Consider the following 25,127-nt stretch of genomic DNA (forward strand, 5'->3'; position numbering starts at 1 on the left):
GTTCCTTGAAAAAGTACAACAGCCTCATCTACACCATGGAAATGCACATCAGTCTTTGGGGTCAATGGGCTTTTCATGTCATTGACACCATCTCAGTCACGCATACATTCCCCCAGACATCATTACTGCCTACTTTATCTCCTTCTCATCCTCCCCCTCCTGTTTCACTCTCTCCTTTTACCCCCTCTCCATTTTAAACTCATTGTACTTTTTCTTTGTTGACAATGTCATTGAATCTATTAACTTCCCTTTGACCAGTGCGGCACAGGCTCTCCCTCTGCAACGCAATCTGTGTTTCGAAAAAGAGATCCAGTTTAATACATCTGACGCGCATTCAGACACCTGCCTTATACCTCGCTGGCATACTTTGCGGTCTCTCAAAGAGAACACGGTGCACTCCCCAGAGAGCACGAAACAAATATGTAAAGGGGTGTAAGCGGAGTAAACAATGCAGCCATCCCAACGCAACCACATAAAACATGTCAAAAAATACTATTGGGACAACGTGGCCGTGTTTTAGTTGGTTATCCAAGTGCAGGGAACCCGGGTTAAAAGTTAACGTGTCGGATTGGCCGACTGACTGATCAGCAGCTACAGACGGGCTCCGTCTGTGTAGAGGCTCCAGAGGATGTTGTGCACTCGGCTACCTAACTCACAGCGACTGTTAACCTCCCCATCCATCAGTGGAGAGAGCAGCCGTGACACAAAAAACCTGCTTCTTCCATTAGAGCCCTGACAGAGCCTAATGCCTGTCCTCGCACTCTCTCCCTCTCTTCGGTCCTGTATCTCTCCACTACAATAATGAAGTCCTCTGCCTCCTTCTTGCTCCTATGAAGTGAGCAACTAAACAAGTCTTTAATAATACTGTTTTTGTTACCTTCTCATCCTTGGTGTCCCTTTGTTTTCCCTTGATGCCCTCGTCTTTGAGGGATGAGGGGGGACTCACGTTGGCAATGGTGTGAATTAGCACACAGACACATTGGGATGAAAGACCAGCTCTTATTATGGCCTAAACGCATGAGCACACTTCTGGGAATAGAGATGTGTAAATGAGCTCCACACACCAAGTGCTGTCTTTTCTGGGCTGTTGTTTTGCTCTTTTAAATAATTGACAAGGCTGTGCTTGTGAAGACAGGGACAAATCTGCTGAGTTAATGTCCCAGCCAGAGGAGTTTTACCACCAAACGCTATCAATCCCTCCCTACGTAGAATTGTTACTGCCATGGCAGTTCATAAATCTTATGTAACCCCAGCTCAGCGATATAACAAGTCAATATTACGCCAGCATGTTCTGTTTATTGTTTCGCTGGAGAGCTGGCAGCGGATGACATCTGCTATATTTACCCTCTAGATTACATTCCATTTCCAAACAACACTTTAACGTCAGGCGGTTCTCTGCATTGGGACTGGGGACATATTAGCGTGATTGCTGAGGGCAAACTGTAGGCTGTTCCCGACCATCTGGGGAATAAAGAGACTTGCAGTTTTTGTAAGAGTTGGAGCTGTCAGGGGTGCACACATGGCTTAGACAGCGATCTTATACTGGGGTGTTGGGGCAGAGCCGCGGCAGTGTTCGCTGTCAGCCTGTGCCATCTCTGTGTTCCCCCGGACTCTCATGGGAATTGAGCGGTGTGTGATTGAGGCCTTGACTGGGAGCAGCAGCTACGAGACGCAGCATACATGGTAGTGACTATCTATTAGCCTGACACTTTTTTTTTTTTCTTGGCTTCTCTTCTCTTTTTTCTGACTGCAGGCGAGGCGGGATGTAGCTTTCTCTTCAAGGTCCCTCGCCAACCACAGCAGATGGGTGGAAACCTCTCTTCAGAATAAAAACAGCTCTGAGCTTTCCCCTTTTGCTCATCATTAAAATCCCGACAAAAAAAAACAACTCCTGCACTGCCAAGGGAAGAAAATCCATATCTGACTGTTTTTTCATACAGCCTGGCCCTATAACTCTGCCTTTAGACCACACTGTTGTGACATCTGTCCCTTTGTTGTTCCAAAATCGCGGCCAACGACAAGATGACAAAATGTTCTGAGAGGGGTTTGCTCTCCAAGCACTTTCATCTTAAACAGAAAGCACCTGGATTTTAACCTGAAAGGAAAGCGCTTCATAACTGAAATCCTGCAGGATGGAGGTGATTGGAATGTAAATTTACCAGCCGCACGTTTCACTACTCCTCCGTAGGCTCTCCCTAGCCACACCTCTTGCTAAAAAAAGAGAAAAATCAGTTAAGGATGTCGGGGATGTGATGCAGTTCGTTACTTTAACATTCTTACCGCATGTGTCACAATTCACCTCAGCGCGTCATTTGAGTCCAGCAAGGGTTCTGTACTCTTTACAAAGTACTGGAATAATTAACAGGCTTATCTCCAGCTCACAAAACAGCACCTTGCACCCCTATTGTGAGTTTGACGCCCAGTGTTTATGACGCAAGGTCTTAATGGCTCGAATGGTTTCTGTTAGTGAGGGGCCAATGCTTGTTTGAGAAGGAAAACAGACAAATGTCAAGGACTTCACCATCATTCAAAGAGAATGAAATAGCATGTGAGGCCCTTTCTGCACCAGAGATAGATTTCAATGAATAAAGGTAGGCTGCGAACACAGCAGGGCATTTTTTGCCTCTTATTCAAGCCAATGTGTAAAAAGTTGAGGGTAAATTGAAACTGCTAATTCCGATCCAGTCTTATCCCCATTGTACGAGCCGTAATAAGGTCAAAACACGGTTCTGCTGCTGTAAATGACTGAATTTAAGACCATTCTAAGACAATTGTGAGGGATTTGCATATAAAAAGATGTGTGATTGTGGAAAGGACCTTGGCCTATATTCTGTAATTACTACAACTCCGTCTGTCTCTCAGTCCTGCCTTTTAAATAATACTCATCCGCTCCTTTCTTCAACTATCTTTTGGGTTCTAGTGTAAATCCTCTTGTCCTCCTCGAGCCATTATAGGAGACAACATCTGGTGCCAGGCAGACGGTATCTCTCCGTTTCACTCTTGAAATATTTAATACAATTAAACCAGCTGCTTTCAAGGAGCGACTGGATATACAGCAATCTAAATAACATGAATATTAAGTCCAAGCAGAGATTTCTCCTGATCTGCAACCAAGCCAAAAAAGATTGCAATGGCGCTCTACAATTAGCCTAATCACCCTGCAGTAGGTTAGAGTTTTGCAGAGTTTTAAGTGGTTCTGCAGTTGCGGTATCACAGGCCACAGCGTGCATTAACATCACGGGGTAAAATTAATCCTGAAAGGCTGCGGCAATTACCTGAGCCCTGCCTGTTTCTAAAAGTCAGTCTGATCCGTGACAGACGTATGAGCACAGATAACATTTGCCAGAACACAGACACGGCAGATATTACAAGCACTAAGCTCAGATGTGACTGTGACAGTAGCCTGTCTCATTAAAGCCAGAGATGAGGAGGCCGGCTCTCGTGGAGCTGTGGGGGCAGGAGGTGAGTGGAGCGACAGCCAAAGACAGCAGCCTTGGAAAATGGAAAGATGATTGTTGGTCCTTTTTGCTCACCACATTCCCCCACCGAGTGTTTTAATTTCACTCAGCAGCCAGAGCAGAAAGTTTCAATTGGGCACATCTTCAAACCTGCGCACTCCGGAGACGGATTAAGCCATTGTTTTCACGTCGAACATCTCGGAATAAATGAGTTCCAACTGTGACATGGATGGAGTGTGAGATTAATCCAAGGCATAATAAACAAGATGAATCAATGTCAGGAGTCAGATCAGTTCAGACATAATGTCACACAGGAGAGGAAAAAAGCCACTGTGTGCAGACCCAATACATGCCGGTGCTTGTGAGCTCACACACTAACCAAATTACATATCTGTCCTATAGGGCCGGGTGATATGGCCTGAAAATAATATCCCAAGATTTTTAGGCTGTATTGCGGTACACAATATCTCACAATAACAACTCAAAGCACTTCAAAAAATCAAGAAATGACTGACTTGAAAAACTGTCTAGCTCACTGACGTACAGTCCTGTATTAATTTCCTGATATATCTTTAATTGCCACAAGGAAGAGTCCACATTTTCCCTGTCATTTCAAAACCCTAAGCCTGTAACCGCTGCTGAAAGCCCTGCACTCTGGACATGTGGAAATACTAAAGAAAGACAGGAAGATGAGGTGCCCGCCTGCAGGAAGGTCTCTGCCCAGACCGACACCTCCAATTTGCACTTCCAACTTTGTGACCACCATCCAACTCTGGTTGCTGAACTGTTTGATTGTTTTTCACTATAAAGGCTTAGTGTTTTCTAGCGGTTTTAGAAGTTGAGCTATTCTCAACTTTTCAGCACAAAGCATGGCGTTGCACTGCTTTTTCCATTAATTATATTTAATGTACGGCTACACACACAGTACCGCTCTACATACGCGTACATTTCCAGATCCGCAGCTCCAAACAATAATTGAAAGACCTCTGGTTATAACTTCAGCATGTGTTGTACCTGGTAACTATCTTGAGCAACTCTGATGTGGATAATGCATGAAGACGCCACAGTAACGTTACGTGATCACAGACTTTTTCATCCTCCTCTGTGGCAGCGGACACAATACACAGCCTTCCAGTAGCCTCACTATTATGCTGCAATCTGAGTTTATCCATATACTTCCTGGCTGACTAAAGCACTCCCAACGGCATGCACTTTTCTGTGGCTGAGGCAGTGTGCTGGTACTTCTCCCAAACACTCACTCCCTTACTTCCAACAACAAAGTCACAGAATCACACACAGGTTATCCACAAGGTTTGCCGGTAACACACAGGTTCAGAGCAACAAAAATCACCCTCTGTGCTTCATCATGAAATCTGACATTAAAAATTATAATTAGGACTCTTTCACTTTGGGGGCATAAAACCAAATGCCCCCCATGTTCATGTTCATTTCCCAGTCTTAATCTGTCCTTTCTATCCTTGATACTAAGGAGCACGAACACACGACAGACGCTCGCTTCTCCCCTTTTCTTCACCTCGGCTCTATCTTGCAGCGATGTGCCACTCCATCTTGAGGACTTGCTAACTCTCAATGCCAAAAGGGCAGATGCCCAGGTGCTGGTGCAGCCGAATTGCTGTCCTCAGCACACAAAGGCAATGTCGCCTGGGGAGGATGGCTCAGGAAGGGGGAGAGCTGTCAGAGTAACAGGAGAGCACCTGGGATTACTGTCAACAGTCTCCTGTCTCCCCCCCCCACCCATGCCCCTCCCCCGCCCTCCTCCTGTCTTTTAAGATCCATGGCATTCTCATTGACATTGACCTTTAAACTCCAATTAGCCACTTAATCAGAAATTAATTATTAATATTAGAAAAACCAACAGGGCTTAGGTTGTTTGTCTCTTTCACCTCATTATCATCCGCTAATGACCATCCTTGCATCTCATTTCCACAACAAAGGCTGAGGAGATGGCGTTTGCACAAGAATCAGGTGATTTTTCTTTTTTTTCTTTTAAAGGGCAAATGGAGATGGACAGATTTCTCTGCGTATGTCCTGTCATTTTCTCCTCTGTTTCCTCTTGCAAGTCGAGGAATGTCCTGTGGATTTAATGATTCAGATGTCTCTTTAGACTGCATTAATAAGAGAGTCCTCAGCTGCATAAGAGCACCGCATCCACTTCTGAACTCACAGCCCTCATGCCCTAATTCAGTGTGAAATGGTTGACAGGGAAGTGTGAAAATGGCTCCCGGAAAAAAATAAACAACAGTTCATGGCAAAAAAAAAAGTGACATGCACACCAGTCAGTGCTGTCTTCTCCACACACACACCACACATGTTAATTATTTGTCATCTTCTGTTAGGTGTCACATGGTGAAACCGTGCCAGAGGCTTTCATGGAAACACTCCTGAGTATTGGCTGCTAAATAAATGGCTTTTGGATTCGGACAATCTCCTTTGGCTGAATAAGATGTTTGGGATGCATCGACAGAGCCAGGGGTGCATTGTGTGGCAGTATAATAAATGTGACTCAGCTATCCGATAATTGGTAATGTTCTTCTGTCAATTACTCCTGACACTGTGTTCTCGGGGCTGGATCCACAGACTACCAATGGGTCAAGGTTTTGGTTGCCTTATTCTATCACATTAGAGGTTACGCTTCATTTTCCTGTGCCTGCCTGACATCTTGATCAGCTCATTCTACCCATTTTTAAACAGTGCAGAAAGTCCTAAAATTTACATCTACATTTACATTTACAAGTGTCAGACAGGAGTAGAAGTGTTGTCCTCTCCTCAGATTTCGCTTTTCTATTTTTCAGGCGGCTTAGAAAGATTTAGGGGATCAGTTTGAGGTTTATATTTTTGCTCCTCTCCACATTATCCCCTTCAAACACCCTCTCCTCCAAACCGTCAGTCGTCAGTCCGCGCTGCCTCTCACCCGCACGGAAACACAAGCTGGGCTGAAAAGTACAACAATGCCGAGTTGACAAGGAGTGATAGCAGAAGGCTGACACTGTGAGAGGATTAGGAAGATGATAATATGAGCGGGGGAATCTATTCTCTTTAAATAGAACTCCCTCTCTGGGCCCCAACGATGGCTGAAAGTTTGCAACATATTAAAGCGGCAGATGGGGCGTTTATTGCTCTTGTGCAAATCCACGTGGTCATATCAAAAACGCTCGCACGGTGTTTGCTTCAGGGCTCTGCGTGCATCTCCTGCTCAGGAAAAGCCCCTGTTTGTCGTTTGGTAGCAAAAAAAGGCCGCTTGTTTTTTTATGGCTTCAATATTTTGCTTTATAGTCATCAACATAGCACTTGAAGTCTATGAGTCATATCATCCATTGGTTAAAAACATCTCCCTGAGAGAGGAGAGAAGCCCCCTGACGTCTGAGCTTATTAGATATTGTGGAGAGCAGTGTTGGCTGAAGAGCCGCTCTGACGCCATCGATACACGTCCACGAGATGTGGCTCGAACAAGTGAGCTGAGCTGCGAAGCTGAAGAGCAGAGGCCACAGGTGTTTCCCTTATGCTGCATTCATTGTGCTGAACTCATTAATGGCAATCCTCCAAGCCTGTCTGCTGGTACTGAAAACAACATGAGCAACACACGGCCTTAAAGTCACTGCTGGTAAGTGGGGTTGATTTACAAAATATGATTACCAAATGCTACAGGATTTCTTAATCGCTACAAGTAATTATCTCTGCGTATTGTCATTTACTGGAGATGGAAGATTAAGGAACAGATTGTCGTGTTTTGGATGATACGTTTATGACAGAAACGTCTAACATTTCTGTTAATTAGTATTCAGGCAACAGCTGATATGTATGCCAGTGTGCACAAACATAAAGCATGAATGATCTGCAGTGTTCGCACAACCTCTTGCGTTCTATCAGAGCAAGATAACATGAAAAAATGCTTGTCACGTTCTGTCAACGCACATGCATTTCCCAATTAGTCTTATCTCGCACGTCTGACACTTACAAAAAGCAAGCATTGCCGCGCGCATGTGTGTGAGCCCTTCAGAGTCCTACTTCAGGTTCAGAACTTGGATTTACGGTTGATGATGGATTAGCTTAAAGTTAAGGTAGAAGGGTTGAGGTAGTGCTGATGCTTGAAGCTGCTTATCAGTGGTTTTGCATGTTTTAGCCGGTTAAGTACAAATTACGAGTGTGTTACATTACAGCCAAAGCGTACCAGCATTCCAGAGCATGACACAGGTTGTGAGTGATTTCCTAGCTCCCACGCAGCCTTCAGTTTCAGTTTATGCCAGTAGAGTATGAAGATCTACTCACAGAGGCTTAGTTGGAGCAAGAGATCCATGGTCACTCTATCTCTGTGTGGTGAGACAGTTTAAAGAGTTGTTTTGAAAGCTCCTGAATTGCTCTCCAATGTCCTGTGTACTTTGACATGTACTTAAAAAAAACCCAACGACAATGAAAGGATTCCAAAAATAGTGTCCGCCCGCAATAGAGTCACTGTGCAACAATGATGTAAGGGATTAAAAAATAAAGATGAATTCGTGTTGTTGTGTGAGATTCTACAGCACGTTTCAAGTCTTTGGAAATTGATTTCCATGCTGCTCTGAAATGGAAACAGTGGCTGCACATGGGAGTGAGGAAACCCATGACATTCAGGTCAGCAACACAATCATAATCAATGGGCTAAAATAGGCAAAACCATTAGAGTTAAATGAGATTAATGTAATCAGCAGAGCACCCTCATAATAAAAGTGTGTGTGTGTGTGTGTGTGTCGTGTTTGGGGGAGTTGCACACTGTCACTGTTCCTGTCTCAGCAAGTATGTGAGTTGCATACCTGTCTATGCTCATCTGCATGGAGCGTCACTGTGTGCCTACCACAAAAGGTGGCACAGAGCGCAGAACTGCCTGAGATGAGTCTCCTCCAATAATCCTGAATAACATGCAGCAGCAGCAATTACAGCACGTCACAGCACGGTATATTTCAGTGGACATATCGTCCTCTCCATCTCAGAGCTGTTCTGACACATCTTCCCTTGTGCCCACTCTATGGCTGACTGCTTTTGAGAAAAAGAGAGATTGTGAAAGCGAGACAGAGAGATGGACAGAGAAGCCGAGACATAGATGGAGTGACATGTGTGTGTGTGCGTGTGTGTGTGTGTGTGTGCTTGCGTGGCTACACAAATGTACACACTCACTCGCACATGTAGTTGTTGTATAAGCTGCAGAAAAGACATTCACACTCGCAGGCAGCATCACAAACACCACTCTGACTGTTCAAACAACGATACGAGGACTATGTTGGCCCACCTGCAGTTGAATACACAGGCCAGCTAATGCTGAACATGTCTAGACATATTTGTGGATGGTATGGACATGAGCGTACCTTGTCGCGGCAGTGATCAACCTGTGCAAGCTCAGATGAAGAGATCAGCAGCCGGACTGTCAGACAAAGCGTGAACCAAAAGGCCATCGCGAAATCTACGTGTCCATCCCATTAACATGGTAATTAGACAACGTGAAGTCAGCCCGAGAGGTGCTGCCGGGGTGTCAACCGAGACGCTTTCCTTCTCTGTGTTTGTGAATGGTGGGTCTGTCACGGTGAATGCAGTTCCTGACGCATCAGCCAGGCAGCCTAGGATGTGTTATTTCAGGCGCAAAAAAAACATTCAAATTCACCAGAGAACTTCTGCGCTGTTCCTGCCAACGCTGAGGCATCGCCGCCTCACTATTCTAGACCGAGACACGCTGGCATACTGAGCACTTTTGGCAGACTGTTGAAATCTCTACTTTGAAGTCGTTTGTCTTGAATTAAGTGATTTTCTGTCCGGCGCTGTGCAGTGGTAAGACAGCTGATTCACATGCAAAAACCTTGGACGGAGCAGGGATGGAGCATCCCCACGCGTCAATCACCTCCGGTTTAGCTCTCTCATTTAACCCCGAATGGAAAAATGAATGTGTGCTATGAAAAATCATCTCCTTGAGGATCTGTTGATGATAATTTACCAGCATGGCCATTAGTCTGACGCAACACAGAGTCAGGCATGTTTGCTCATACATTTAAACAGTAAAGAGCCTCCTCTGGAACATCATCACCATCGTGACTCACGCTAGTTCTCACCCCCCCAAAAACAATCCAGACGTATCACTTTCTCATAAATGATAAGAAGATCAGCTACGACGAGCTGTCAACATGCAGCTTGAGACAATAGGCCTTCCCTCGAAGCTGTTCCAGCTATAAGCACTCATCAACCATGGTGTGTTTCATCTCGACTGTTGGAACAGCAATAATCAATCTGATGGCAACGAGAAAAAACATGCTGTTTTTCTCAGCCCCTGAGGCACGCAGCAGAAAACACACACTAACAAACAGATGGTTTTTCACAAGACAGACTAAATAAATACAAACACAACACGAGCAGTGAGTGTTGTACAGTGACCCCATCCAAGCAAGTGTCTGTGAGAGGTTCCTGAGTATCTCTTGAGCTGCTCCGGCTTAATACAAACTGCTTTAAATAACACAACAGGAAAGCAGGCTCCTTCTCAGTCATGACAAAGTGCTGTGCAAGGCTAGCTCTTGATGCAGTGGCTCACAAAGTGGGGTCTGGGGACCTCCGAGGGGTCCCCTAGGGGCGCTCCAGGGGCCCCAGCAAAATGAGGCACAGTTTAATTTCAGTACTATTTCACTCCCTTGATGATAGCACAATGGGCGCATGTATTACTGTAATCTATTCTCATTAGAGGTTTAACTCTCCCTACTGTTGTCAGACACCCAGTGCAGACAGTCATGCAGCTGTACGGCCAATTAAAGTCAAACCTAGAGAGAAAAGGGGAAAGAAATGCTCCATGGGACACAAATCATCAGATAAGAGTGTGTGGTCTATATTGTGTGTTTATCTTGATATTAAAAGTTTGAGGAGCTCGCCCCCTTTTTTATGAGGTGCTTAAAGGTCTGGAGTGTCGATATAGCGTGTAGCCAGAGGAGAATAACCTTGTGAACCGCGGTTTGATCCATCACATCTAGATGTAGTGACACACACAGCAAAATAATAATGCTCCAGCGCTCGGAGAGATAGCCTTGTGACCCGGGTACAACTCATAAACTGCAGTGCGGCATCAGGCGTATTAATATCACACAGTCGTCCCCATGTTTCCTTACACAGATGAATATTTCATCCACCGGGAGCCCTTCATGTGCGTGTTGTGCAAATTAAAGAATGGCGCATCGCCTGTAATAACACATCTGCGGGGCAACGTGGTGCATTACGAGCGTGTCATGTTTAAACATCTGTTTCATAAGCCTAAAAAGTGCTGGTTTTACGCACATCAGCAGGACGAGGCAGGATCCGCCTCACAGCCTGGATGGTGTTGATAAAATAGACAAAACAGCAAAATCGACTGATTAATTCTGGTGCCGAAGTTGAGACTCACTCACCCCTTTTGAACATCTTTGCAGGCCTATGTGTATTTCGTCTTCTGTCCTCTGAGAATCATCTATTCTTATATTCCAGACTTTAAACTTGTGCGCTTTAGTTGTGAAGTTGATCCGGAGCTTCTTCGTGGCTCGCCGCGTTAATGTCAGTCGTCACACCTCGGGATTGTCTCGCGATCCACCGGGTAGAGTTGCGCTGCAGACCGCCGTGGATTTGATAATAAACACCGACAACAAACAATAATCTCCCTTTCCACAAAGTCTGGCGCACCGTCGCAGCTGGGAAATTAGGCGGCAATCATTGCGAACCGGACGCGCAAAAACCATCCCCTCCTCAGTCCGAAATGCTGATAACTCCAGTGTGGTGTGTGGTGGTGGTGGTGGTGGTGAGCAGGAGGGGGGGAAAAAGGTGAAGTTGTCCGATACAACCTCTGATAACCAACTGCTTTTTAAGGCGCAAATGACCGCGGAGGCTGCAAATCAGTTCTGGGGGCAAGTCGACGGTGAGCACGAGCTCACAAGCAGTCCTCCCCCCAAAAAACACAGATATTTAAATTCAAGTGGCCAATCTGAAATTCTTCCCCTCGGTGCTTCAGAGCCATTCAAATCGCATCATATTCGTTAAAATCTCTAATTAACATAAGTTATTTGGATTCACATTCCGCCTCTGATGTCGGATTATAAACGCAGACTCCTCAAATCCTCCTTAATAATGTAGACTTTGATGCCTCCGGTTTCCTTAATATCCCCTCTTTCTTTTTCAGCTCTCCTCTCCACTCGTAATTGTTCACATTTCTGTGATCTTGTCTGTGAAGATCTCTCTCTGCTTTTCCACCTATGGCTCAGAGCTCGCTGATGCGCTCAAGGAGGGAGAAAGTGTGTTGTACCGCCTCAGCCCCTCCACCGGGCAGCATCTTACTCCGTCCCCTCTCACTGCCTCTGTCCCCGTCTGCGCCAGCCGGAGACACGCTGCTCCCTGACACCAGAGGTCTTCATAATGAATCTGATATGACACAACGGGACAAGACTCACATGGAGCAGCTGTGTGTTTCCCAGTGGACGAGACATCAGGGGAGACCTGGGATGTTACTCATTCTGGTGTGGGAAAAAAACAAAAAACAAACCAACTCTGCTGATCAAATAGCCTCAACTCAAATCAATATCAGATAATGCATTAGATAACTAATACACACACACACACACACACACACACACACACACACACACACACACACACACACACACACATTGCAGTGCATAGCAAGTGATAATAATTTTACTCTGCATGACATTATTTATTGAAGAAGATTTACAATTGAGGCATTTTTAAAAAACAATAAACTTTTAATTATATTAAATATTATATAGCCTTGGTCTATAATATATATTATTTATGTATATATTTATTTTTAAAGTTAATGTGTTATATTATTGATTATTTTATGTTTTATCTTCATTTTAGAGGCTACTTATTCTATTTTGTTTCTTATCTATTTGTGCTATATTTATTGTACTGTAATCCTATTCTTATTATTATATTATTCTTATTTTATTTGAAAAATGTCCATCAAATAGGGCTGCTCAATATATTATCCTATGTTTTACTTTATGTTTTAGCCTACCATCATTTTGTTTCGTTATACTTACTTTCATTTTACTTAAAATGTCAGTGTTATGTTATGTTTGTTATCAGTTTTATATTTTACCTTCATTTTGTGTCATATACTTTTGTTTTTTATACTTTATTTTATTCATCTGGTATGTAAAGCACTTTAAACGGTGTATAAACAGTGCTATATAACTTGTTACTGATTATAATATAATTCAATTATTGCCACTGCGGACAATGGACACTTTAACCTGTGGAGATGTATCATAATAAACTGTTGCAGTGTGTCGGAGCGGTCCACATGTCCCTGTCCCGCTCAGTAACATCGATTGCATCGGTGATCGACTTCTCTCCACTCAACCATCTTCACTCGATTGGTTTCGCCTCTCCGCTCCTCACGTGTGTCGTGTTTGGGAGAGGAAAAACATGGCAGCGCCCACGAGTGAAGTCCAAATTGTCCCTGCCAAAAAGCCCACAGGTAAATATTAACGTTGAATACGGGATATATAAAATAATAGACGGAGAGAGATATAATTAATGAGTTCATGGAGATAATGTGACTTCCGCGTTGACGAGCCGTGGCTGTGCTGACGTGAGGCTTGTTTTCAGGACAACAGCACAGCAGTTTGGCCATGCTGTTTAATAGCTATCCAACCTGTTCACTATAATCCACTTACATGACGAAACATTTGCTTTTTCAGCCAATTGTTAGCATGAAATCCGCGTGAGTGTGATGACTCACCGGACTTCGTGACGAGCCTGGAGTGGATGAGGAGTGTGGCTCCACCAGGCTGACAGATTAGTTGTGTCGGTTATGAAAGGCGGCTCATTGTTACCGAGAGTGTCATCACTCTTGTCATCTCGGGGTTTTTTTTATGCATTACAACAGAAAGGTCACTATCTCTACATGGTCTTCTTTAGAAATCACCACCTTAAAGCTGCGACATTTTCTCTGGTGACATGATTGTGGAAATATGAACAGCACATCTCAGATGATGCAACATTGCTCCATTGAATTGAACTGAATTGCAATGTCTGATTCTGCTGTGTTGGATTATAGTATTTTGTTTTTCCCGACGTTTGTGGGGAGACAGACAGCTGCATGCATGGGAGAGGAAGTGGTTTTAAGGGAGAGACCAGAGATAGACGCTTTTACAGGATGATTGTGATCTGCTGTCGATTGTAACTGTGTTCGCTTGACGAAAGGAAAGTTTGGCCCACATCGCTCTTCTTGGAAATCATACACTGTTTCCCACAGCATGACGCTGCAAATGCGATCACGATTGCACCATGTTAGCAAACTTTTCATGCAATCCTTTCTTTAAAGTGTATTTTGAAAAAAGGAATACAAACCAGGGCTGCAACTATCGATTATTTTCATTCTCAGTTATTTTCTTGATTCATCTTTTTTACTTGTTTGGTCTATAAAATATCAGAAAAGGATAAAAAATATTGATCAACGTTTCCCAAAGCCCAGGATGATATCCTCAAATGTCTTGTATTGTTCACAATCTGCAGATAATCCGTTTATTGTCTGACAGGAGTCAATAAACCAGAAGATATTCACATTTAAGTAGCTGTTGTCAGAGTATTTATACTTTTTATTTCTTTAAAAATGACTCAAATTGAATAATCAGGTATCATAATAATAAGCCATTATTTTGATAGTTGAAAACATCAATTGTTGCACTTCCTTTCTTATATTTAACAGTTACATACATGTCACCGAGGATGTTGGAGAGGACTGTATTGTCCGACTTGGTTGACCTGTAAATACTGGCACCAGCACTTCTTTTTGTGTCTGTTATTTATTTATTTTTTGTTTGTTTGTTTCCTTTTCTGATTTGTTTGTTTGTTTTTTGTATCCATGTGGGAATGTACACCGATCAGGCATAACATTATGACCACCTGCCTAACATTGTGAAGGTTCCCCTTGTTCAGCCAAAACAGCTCTGACCTGTCAAGACATGGACTTAAGACCTCTGAGGGGGTCCTGTGGTGTCTGGCACCAGGGCGTTTTATAGTGGATCCTCTGGGTCTCGTACGTTGGGGGGTGGGGCCTCCATGGATCAGACCTGCTCCATTGTGATGAGATGATCAATGTTATTCACGTCACCTGTCAGTGTTTTTAATGTTGTGGCAACCTACAAGTGCAATTATTGTGTAAATGCTGATTATTCTGAAAAAAACAACAAAAAAAAAGTTATATAAATTGTTGCACGCTTGACACAACCACAAAATATACAAAGACATTGTTTTGGGTGAGGGCATATGTAACAGCTCAGCTTGTAAAGGGAAAGGGAAGCGACATAAAACCGGTTATTTTTGGTAAAAACGAAGTTAGTCATTTGCAGGGAGCTCAGAACTACAAACAAACATGAGTGAGGCAAACTACAAAGGAAAAGGACAAATGGGCGCTGTTTTACATCAAAGAAATCATTATAACCAAAAGAGGACTCTTAAAAATAAGAGCTGCTAAATATTCTTTAAAAAGCAGGAAAATAAAACCTCACTATCTAACCGAAAACATCCAAAACAGCACCGCTAAACCTGGTGTCTCTAAACAAATACACTGTATACCTAACAGTGTGTGTGCAGCAGCGGTATTAGTCATTAAAACTAAGCCCGACTCAGTCTCAAGTAGTTCAGCCAAGTGCCTTAGTACTAGCTTACAATTCATTAACACTAATCGACACAGCATTGACGTAAAAGGTGCCCTGTGGGGTTTTCTTGCAAACAAAAAAAAGTCATATTTATAGTCAGTGTGTCACTAAAATGTACATTAATTAGTTGTATAGTGTGAAACCGTAAACAAACAAGAGATAAGCAAAATGGGGGGTCACTGATACAGTATAGCAAAAGCTCCATAGTGCTACTAGAGGTCAAAAACAGGACGCCTTTCAGAGTAGGCGCAACAGTACGTAACACAATAGTCACGCGGGTCAAGAAGAGGCAGGCTGGTGGAGGGCCGCACTGGATGCCGCTCCAATCAGGATCTTCTTGATGTCAGACAGAAGCAGGAGATGGTGGCAGTAGGTAGCTCCAATCAGGTGCAGGGCACCACACATCCTAATCAGCATAAAAGTCAAAACACTAAAGGGAGAGTTAACCACATGAGAGACGGGCAGTCTGCAGCCGTAACCGCATATATTAAATTCTATATTCTGTATATTGGAAACAGTATTATAACACTATAACAGGAGCTCATTGCAGGAGTTACTGGTCTTAGATGGCTTATATGGAGTGAAATGATGCAGGGCTGTTGAAAGAGGGGTGAGATGTGATGATCATGCTTATGGGTGACATCTAAGAAGGGTATAACAAGATTTAGTTGAGAAAAGTTGTTTTCTAATAAAGTTTACTGCAAGTAAGAAGAGACGAGGAAAGAGTTCTCCCAGAGATTGTGTTTATTCATTTCTAAAATAACAACAGATGGAGCAAGAGCGGCGATTTTGATTAACTTCATTTTCTGATTTTTTATTTAAATTAATTTAGGATTCATATGTTTCACTTTGTGTATTTAGAATTTATGATTCAGATATGTGATTTACTCAAAAAAAGCTCAAGTCAGTGGATTGCAGCGGTAACAAAGCAGGAAACGGTGTCATCGCGGCCTGATGGCAAAGATTTATATAGAAAGTAGCTCAATAGCTACATGAATTATGACTGCAGTGTGTGACTGTTTAAAAAGTTTTATATTTACATTTCTGGAGGATAAATAATCCTACAATTAGAATACAGTATCACTTTGAAAGTAATTTATTGAGTTATTTATTGAACTCAACACAGAGCCAGGCAAGTCAGAGTAAAGCAGTGCAATGCCGAGTACCAATTAGCACATAAAAATGTGAATGTTATTAGGCTATAAAAAATAATGCATTACAAAAACAAATTAATACAAAGTGCTGGTTCAATCCCTTCGGTAGGAAGTTGATTAAATGTATGTGTAAACTGCTGAAGCATGGATAAAGCCTCTGTTGTACAACCCAAAGAGGTCACTGTGACCTCTATACTCTTTGACATGTGAGGAGGTTCAGGTTAAAAGACCTCGGGCTGTCCCTGCTGGTGGATGGAGACTGGACTCCAAGAAGAGCCACACATGCCCTTCTTAATCAGCTTGTTTTTCTTGAATCTATCCAGCCTGTTGAAAGTGTTTTTGCTCTCGTTGCTCATCAAAACAGAAACCGACCCGAAAGAGCAATTTTATTCATCAGTCCCCAAATAAGATTGTAGATTGTGATCAAAATAATTCTGCCTGTACTTGAGAACAAGTGGGGCTACATCAAACTTCAAACACTGCCAGCAAAATCTGAGCCAAATCGCTCTCAGCTTTGTTCCCATTACAGCTGGCATTTCAAGCTTCCCAGTCGCTTGTACAAAGAAAATTGAAAATGAAAGATGCTACGAGGACAAATCTTCAGTGCTCTTCTGTTCCTCCCCTCTCCACCTATTAAAAGTTTGTGTTCGGAAAGTGACTTTCCTGAACTGTAATGCCCCCTCCCCACATGCAGACTGTAGAACATGTCTGAAGCCTGTTGTGTCATGTGCCCTTTTGTGTGACGGTCTGTAAAATGTACATAGAGATGGTTTCGTTAGATGTGGCGACCTTGATTCGACCCGTGTTCGCCACATTGCTAACAGCTCAATCATTTGACTTTCCCTTCAGTCCGAGGACCACGGCGGGTAGCCAATCAGATTCCAGATGAAATCCTGAAGGACCCTGAGATACTGGAGGCGATCAAAGCCCTGCCTGCAAATTACAACTTTGAGATCCACAAGACGGTTTGGCGAGTGAGACAAGCAAATTCTAAGAGAGGTGAGCTCTATTATTTTTGTATTTTAAGAAAGACGGGTGTGCTTTGTTGGACTTTAAAATTGCAGGGAGAAACTGTGGACTGTGGTAACACCTATTCAAGGCTGTTCTCTACATTAGCAACATAGCGTCAAGATCAGAATTCATTAATATTAGACTCTAGTCTCTCATGATTTCAATGCTGGTAATCTGGTCTTGTTACTATGCAAAAACAATGCAAAGCAGCCATGCCTAGGTGTGTGGTTTGTCATAATCCAGCAGCACTGTGAAATGATGTGCATGTTTCTTAAAAAGATTCACAACACATAACTCAGTAATTCACACCACCTGATTAGTCCTGGGTGTGTGTTTTTTAATATTAGGTCTGTACTGACTGTCAGTGGGAGCCAGCTCATGAAAAGACTGCAAATTATGTACGAGATAGTGAAAGTGAAGTACCGTGTGAGCCATCAACAGTGATTCTCAAGTCTCTGCTTCTTCTTCTTTTCCCCGCTGATTTTGTCATTTTGAGATATAGCTGTGTCTTAAAAGTGCAAGATTGACAGGGGACTGACTGCACCCCTTTAAAGGTTCTTGGTGGTATATTGTTTTTTGTTCAGTTTTTTATCATCACCCAATAATGGTAAAAGGGCAAGTGGAACAATGACATTATCTTCAGACGTCAATAAAAGGGAGTTCTAGAGCAACAAAAACTGGCCTGCCTGTTGCCATAGAGCAGAACAAACATCAATGTCAGCGAAGCCTCCCACGGTGCCCACTCTCTGTTAATCCTGAGGCTACAGTCCTACTGCAGGCCTTGCTACAAGTCAGATATCTTTTTTGCTCAGATCTGATTATTCTATTTGATGATGCCATTTCTTAAGTGTCCCAAATCCTGTATCAGTCTATATGACCTCCATCCTGAAATAACACCAAAGAACAAAAATATATCACAACAAAAGATATGACGTCAAGGCCAGTGCCGGATGAATAGATTCATTTTAAGACTGGGTTTGAATTGTTTGTCGTTTCAGAGGCCAAGTCCTGCTTTCAATACAGGTTAAAAAAAAGACATAAAAATGTGATTCTTCTATATGTTTTTATTACACTGCACATCTGTGTAGCACGGATGCTGAAATCGGAGCTTGAGCACCATCAGCTGCAGTGTGAGTGCAGCTTTCCAACTCTGTCAATAACGCATAGGCAACCCCCAGACACCCTCCCCGCCGAAGATCAAAGACGGCTAACACATCCTCCTCACAAATTCAGTGTTAACCGGCTCCAAAACACACTGGACACGGAGGTGCACTCTGCTTCACTTTGGTGACCAATGAGAGTGAATGCACCGTGAGGGAAAAAGCTTGTTTTTAAATCACGTAAGCACATGTGAACTTGGCACACTCTTATTTTCTAGTTTTAGAAGCTTCTAGTGGTTTGTATTTTCTGTTTGACTGATGTCCAGGATTGAGTTTTTATGTGTCTTTGCATGCCTCAAAACCTTATTGTAGAGCTCTACTAAATGTATTTTTTCTCAATGGAAGCTTCTATTGAGCTTTTTCAAAAAAGTCATCATATTTTATGACATCATTACCCTAAAAAATAACAAAATCCTCAAACAAAAATCCTCAATTTGAATATAGTGATTCATCTGATTAAATGGAGCGCATAGCAAATGCAGATACATCATTTTGATCTTTGCTTTATGTAACAACTTGAATAATTTACTTTAATAGTGTCCGAGCTGGAACAGATTTCTTGTTATTATGCGTTATATAAATGTAATTTATGGTGCTGTGAGAATGCTGAGTAAAGGTGCAGCGATTCTGGAGAAAGATAGATGATTGTTGAGTCTCATTTCCAGGTCGTCGAATGCAGATCTGTCCAAACCAGTGTAGGAAGTTGAAGACCTGGAAATACAGCTCAGTAGACAATTTTATTTCTCCAGTTTCCCCCGATAGACATACAAAAAAAAAAAACCTCAGCTGTGCAGTATTCGAATGTTGATTTAGAATTCAAATTAACTTCTTTACAGCCTTTACTTACAGATGATTGTACACATCAGTTGTCAGTCTTGTTTAGTGTAAAACTTACAGATAACGTTTCAGATTGTGAGCAAAACGTTATAGTACTTTTCCACTTAAAGCAACATTATGTAGAAATTGGCATTTTGTGCGATTTGCTGCCCCCCACAGTTTCTGAGTGCAACACCACTGTCGTAAAATACAAATCCCAGGTCTGTAACAATTTGTCAGACGTAATGTAGGTGCTAACTACAAACAAATGTTATGTCATTGAAAACTTGTATCTTGAAGTAAGCTGAAGTTACCAAGTCAGAAACAAGTGATAGGGGGGTGGAGTGGCTGAGACAGAGACACCATTCACCCTATTACAAGACACTGAACCATCAGAATGATTTCGAAGCTGTTTGAAAAGTTACATAATGTTGCGTTAATCAAGGAAATAAGCAGATCAATCAAAAATGAAAGCATTTGTTACCTGCAGCCCTAACTAAGCCTAATAATAAACGTCAGCAGTCTGTGTTAGAAAAATCAAGTGAGTGTCTTTCAAAGTTACATTGTTCTTAATATAAAATTAAACAATAAAAACAGAATTTGGTAATAAACAGCAAAAACCGGTAGCTCTCCACTTGCAATCTGTAACTTGGACTGACGGAGCCTCATCTAAGCTTTGATTGAACATAAGAATGCATTTTTACATGGAACGAGGACTGGATTTTGTCTCACATCACTTACATCGGCATTGCTTTTGGGAAGCGATCTCTCAAGAGTGATTACAGCAACCTGTTATAATAAACATATGGGCATGTGAGTGTTGGTTTAAGATGTTCTTTAGTCGCAGATGTACATATGTTTCGGCCCACATACATTGATGTTTATATAGATTTTTTCCTCATGTTTGGTTTTACGTGTGAAACAGGTCATAGGTTCGTGTTACAATGTCGGCCTCCAGCCAAGGAAAAAAACGTCCTTCACGAATGTAAATGTCAGAATGTGTAGTCGTTCGGTCGCTCTTGCCTTGGGTGGAAATATGCAGATGGCATGCCAAGAGGATTGAATCACGATGTCCCCGTGGGGAGCTTGTGGTTTACCACAGCTTGCTGGCTTTGCTTTTTTGTTGTGTGACTTCTTTTTTATTTTTTTCTATCGGAGCTCGTCGTCCCTCTCTGAACTCAGAGAGCATAACTCACCTCGTCACCCCTGTCTCTCTCTCTTCTTCTTTGCGTCCATCTGTTTCTCTCAGCCTTTGAACTGCTCTCATGCACCGTGCTTTTAAAACAGAGGACTGAGGAACATGCTGAAGAATTTGATTGTAGCAGGCCAGCCTCTTTTTTTTCTCAGTATATTGGTAGTCTAAATCTTTGTGTTGTTTTGACTAATTTTCTTATTTTCATTTAATTATGTGTTGTTTTAATATAATCTGTCTGCGTCTCCCCCTCTTCACAGGAGCAGCTTAGAGATTCTCAGCTTGTTTAGAGTTTCTCTAAGTGCTGTTGGCTGTCTGCTGTCGTGACTACCTTCACACGTTCAGTCATGATAAAGACAAGTGAACAAAAAATTTAATTAGATGATAATGACTCCTGACTTGAGTCTAGTATTTTGTTTATGGAGCAACAGTTGTTTGAGCAATGCCTGGAAATGGAAGTCAGACCAGAACCAGACCCTAACACGAGAACACAATTAAGATGCACGCATGGGATTTATCCATGTTTTTCTGAAATATGACTAATGTTTCGAACTTTTCAAAAGCCAGAGGCAATCCAGACACTCCAAACAAGAAAAAGTATCAAAACAAGGAAGGAAATATAAAAAAAAGCATTTATTATGTTGGCTAAGTCATTAAAAGATCAGCATACAAAAAAATTAAGTGTACGTTTTTTGGGGTTTTTTTTACGTTGTAAGCATGTACTGCCACATGTGTTTCCAGACAATAATGTTTGGCCATTGGTGTTAAAAGGTCCAATTTGTTGGATTTAGCGGAAACTAGTGGAGTTGTTGCGGTTAACAACCAACTGAACACCCCTCGTCTCACCCTCCACTTACGTTGGAAGCTTAAAATGTGAATGGCGCTCTCTAGTTCATCAGTTCTGATCTCCTGTAGAAACATGGTGATCTCCCTGTAAGAGGACCCACTCACTTTGTAGATATAAAAGTCTCATTCTAAACTTACAAAACACAACAATTCACAGTTTCAGGTCTGTTACTATTATAGAGACTGAACCCCCCTCAATCTTTTCTGACTTGTGATCGTGAACAACAAGACTTTGTCTTCAATCTCAATTCATTCTTACCATTTTATCACAGCCTTTTGTTTTACAACTTTGTTCAGCCTGGCACACAATAACTGAATCCCATTCGGAAAAACAGAAATTAGACAAGACACAGAGATGAAGCCAAAAAAGCAAAAAGCACTAGAGCCTTGAGCGTCTTGGGGGACCTTAAATTCATGAAAGTGTTTCCCTGCTGGGTCTGTGAAAGGCCTGGGGAGTTGTTCTGTTTTTCCATGGTCTTCACTTTCAGTCTTAACTACAGACAATCAAAAGATTAGCACAGTTGACAGTTTCTTTTTAGATGTTTCCCTGAGCTTCGAGACAAAAAGCAACATGTGGAGCGTTTAGTTCCTTCTTTTAGTTTCTGCAATTTTGTCCCGTGGTACATTAACTTTTCTGAGGGGGTGGTGTGTGGGAAAATTAGAGAAAAGTTGAAATAACAATAAAGTTCTTAGAATCTAACAAAATATTCCCAAAAAGTTGGGACGCTGTGTCACCAACAACGGTTTTAAAAAGTGTTCCCTAGCCCATGTAGTAATATCTTTTAGACAATCATGTGTTCCACAAAGTGTTGAACCTCGTGCCATCCTTGCTTGTGAGCGACTGAGCCTTTCGAGGATTCACCTTTCATACCCAGTCATGACACAATCCAGTGAAGCCTTCCGCAACTTTCCCAGTCTTTTGTCCAACCTGGTTTGAAACGTGTTGCTGGCATCAAATCCAGAGCAAGCATATATGTACAAAAACCAACGAGGTTGATGCAGTAAAACATTAAATATGTTTTCTTTGTACTGTTTTCCATTGAGTGTAAGTCGAAAAGTCTTAGTCAGATGTTTGTTTAACAATGACACTGATGAGTTGCTAAGCCACACATGGTCCACCCCGCTAATCAGAACAACAACTCTACATGAACAAAACATCTATTTGCAGCCATGGCTGGTGACTTGTTTTTTCCAAATTAATGAATGCTCCCTTTCTAAATCATCTCTTTTACAGAACTACTCTTTCATCCTCACATACAAAACGACTCCCCAGTCAGCAGTCTAAGATGGCCTTTTCTCCTCCGTCTGAACAGCATGTTCCTTTATAGAAGACATGACAGCAGTGAGAGTGTTAGCTGCCAGTGTAAAGTTCAAGCAGATCATAGTCAGTGGTATCCACAGACTGGACATGCGGACATGCTGGACATTGTGGATTTATGTGTTTTCTGACTGTAGGCTTATTGATAAATTGATTCGATAAAAATACTGTATGTACATACGATAACATATCTTCGTGGAATTTTGCCCTCATTGTGTCCAAATTCAGAGGCTGTTTGTGTGAATTTAGGTCATACTAATGAGTTGAATTTTTAAAAGTTGTATTGGTTAATTTATATGTTTAATATATTAATGAGGGTGGAAATAAACAATGCATAATACAGTACAATACAAAAAACAATACAAAATGCAGCCTTCAAAATGACCAATCAACACCTCTCGTAAACATTTAAAAAAATGTATATATATTATCATGGGACTGTTGTGTTAGAGTGCATTAGTTCTAGCTAGGTGTACTTAAAAACTGGCAGTTGAGTTCATTAAAAGTATGCCTATGATTATTTAATCATGTCCCCTTTTTCCAATATTGGAGTACACAGAAGACAGGCATGCATTACCATCTGCATACCACATTGATTTGTCACATCTAGCCTGTATTCACACACCCAAAACTAAATCTACTGTATATAGCTTCATTCAAGTCTTCCTAGCCCTAACACCCCAAGATTGCAATTTTTCTATTTTAAAATGACTTGTAGGTTGCAGCTAGACTAGAAAGAGCTAATGAATTTTGCATGTTGCATTATTTACAGTAAATCACCCAAGGAAGAGTCACGTGATGTAAGTCATCCAATCAGTATAGCCATCCAGTTGGCTATGTCACTCTAATGGCATGTTCACACAGTGCATATCTGCTAGTCAGTGAGGTTATGTGAAGTTCGGAAACCGAAGTGAATGAACAGTAAATGCCACAATCTCTAAGATTCACCTGAAAAGTAGATTGTGGACATCTTCAAGATTGATCAGGATCTAAAACCGTCAGATCGCCCACATGGTTTAGGTGCTGGAGTGCACTTCCAAGGGAAGAAGTAGTTTATCATCCCTGCGTGCCAACTCAAACAAGCATTCAAAACATCCAGTCCCACCTCTGGCGTCTGATTCACCTTTCGCCGAAGGGAGCAGATGGAGAAAGCTCTTTGCTTCTGTCAGCTGTGGCAGAGGTGTGCTCCGAAACCTTTCTCTGTTAATAAACTTGCCCTTTTCCAGGTAATGACCTGTCTCTCACTGTCTGCATGAGCGCCCAGTGATCCCTTAACCTTTCATCAGTAAGAAACGCTCTCGCTCCTCCTCTTTGCTCTGCTCCATCTATCACTCCATCTCATGACCATCATCCCTCCACCTCTCTGGCCTTTTGCCTGTCCTAGCTTTTATCGTTTAATGCTGTCTGGCACTGAAGTCTCGAAATTGTTTCAGGCCTAGTCATGTGAAAACGCTGCGTGGGCTGAATTCAACGTCTTCAAATTGTAAGTGTCTACTGAGACCTTGATGGATTTATTGAAGTAAGGTGTGACAGAGTTTGACTGGGAGAAAATGTCACGGTTGATTGAAACAAAGCCTTTTGTGCTCCAGGTGCTCGCTTCATATGTCAGATCCGGTGGCTCGGACTTCACGGCAAACTGGTCGACTCCTCGTGAATGCATGTTTGTGATCGCCTCAAATCTACATGAAACATAAATAGATTACTGCTTCAGAAGGGGTAAATGGCAAAAAGAGAGGTGATGACATTGGATCTTGCTGACACACAAAACAGTATAGTCAAAAATAACCTCAAACACCACACAGCAGACTGCTGAACATCAGAAACACGAATGTGAGGAATTTTAGCTGTACTCTGTTTCATATCACTGAAAACTGAGTCTCTTTGGGTTTAGAAGTGTTTGTCATAAGAAACAAGATATGTCGATATGTCACATGGGGCTCTGGGGGAAATTGAGATGAACATTTTTTCACAATTCTCTGACATTTTATGGTACAAATGAGTCCAATGAACTGAAAAAAATAATCAACAGATTTTCTTGAGAATGAAATAATCAGTAGTTGCAGCCCGAAATGATTTGAATTTTTCTCTCTGTGCATTTTAAAAAATTGCCATAATCCACCATATTTGCTTTTCTTACTAATCTTCTCTCTATCACTCCTCTCTCTCATCCACTTCATGCTCTGATTCCTGCGCCGTTATTCCTTGCAGGGTTATACTTGTCATCATCAATATCTTAGAAGGCTCTGATACCAAGGTGTCGTCATGTTTAATTGATGACGAGATGGCAAGATTAATGTATACTAAATCATGGATTCTTTAGGATCTTTCCTACAAAAAAACCACAAGACTTATCTCAAGAAAATCCCCGGACGACGGTGTACTTTGAATTCCAAGAAAACATTGTGATATTCTCTTGAAAGCAAAAGCTTTAAAGTTACAGTTCAGTTTGTCGGGGGATGAGCAAGCTAAAACATTTTGATTGATGTTGAAAGAAATC

The 25,127-nt window shown here is 42.1% G+C and overlaps 1 protein-coding gene across 1 annotated transcript in view; it reads left to right on the top strand.

Annotated features, from left to right (window-relative positions):
• The first annotated feature begins 12,844 nt into the window (after positions 1–12,844).
• Positions 12,845–25,127, top strand: part of dph1 (diphthamide biosynthesis 1) — a 60,898-nt gene continuing 48,615 nt past the window's right edge. Inside the window, exons 1-2 of the mRNA XM_073493438.1 lie at positions 12,845–12,948; positions 17,137–17,286. Coding sequence (XP_073349539.1) covers positions 12,897–12,948; positions 17,137–17,286 — 202 coding nt within the window. The 5' untranslated portion in view covers positions 12,845–12,896. The remainder of the gene's footprint in view (positions 12,949–17,136; positions 17,287–25,127) is intronic.

Source organism: Pagrus major, chromosome 2 (genome assembly GCF_040436345.1).
Source record: "Pagrus major chromosome 2, Pma_NU_1.0".
Classification (NCBI taxonomy): Eukaryota; Metazoa; Chordata; class Actinopteri; order Spariformes; family Sparidae; genus Pagrus; species Pagrus major.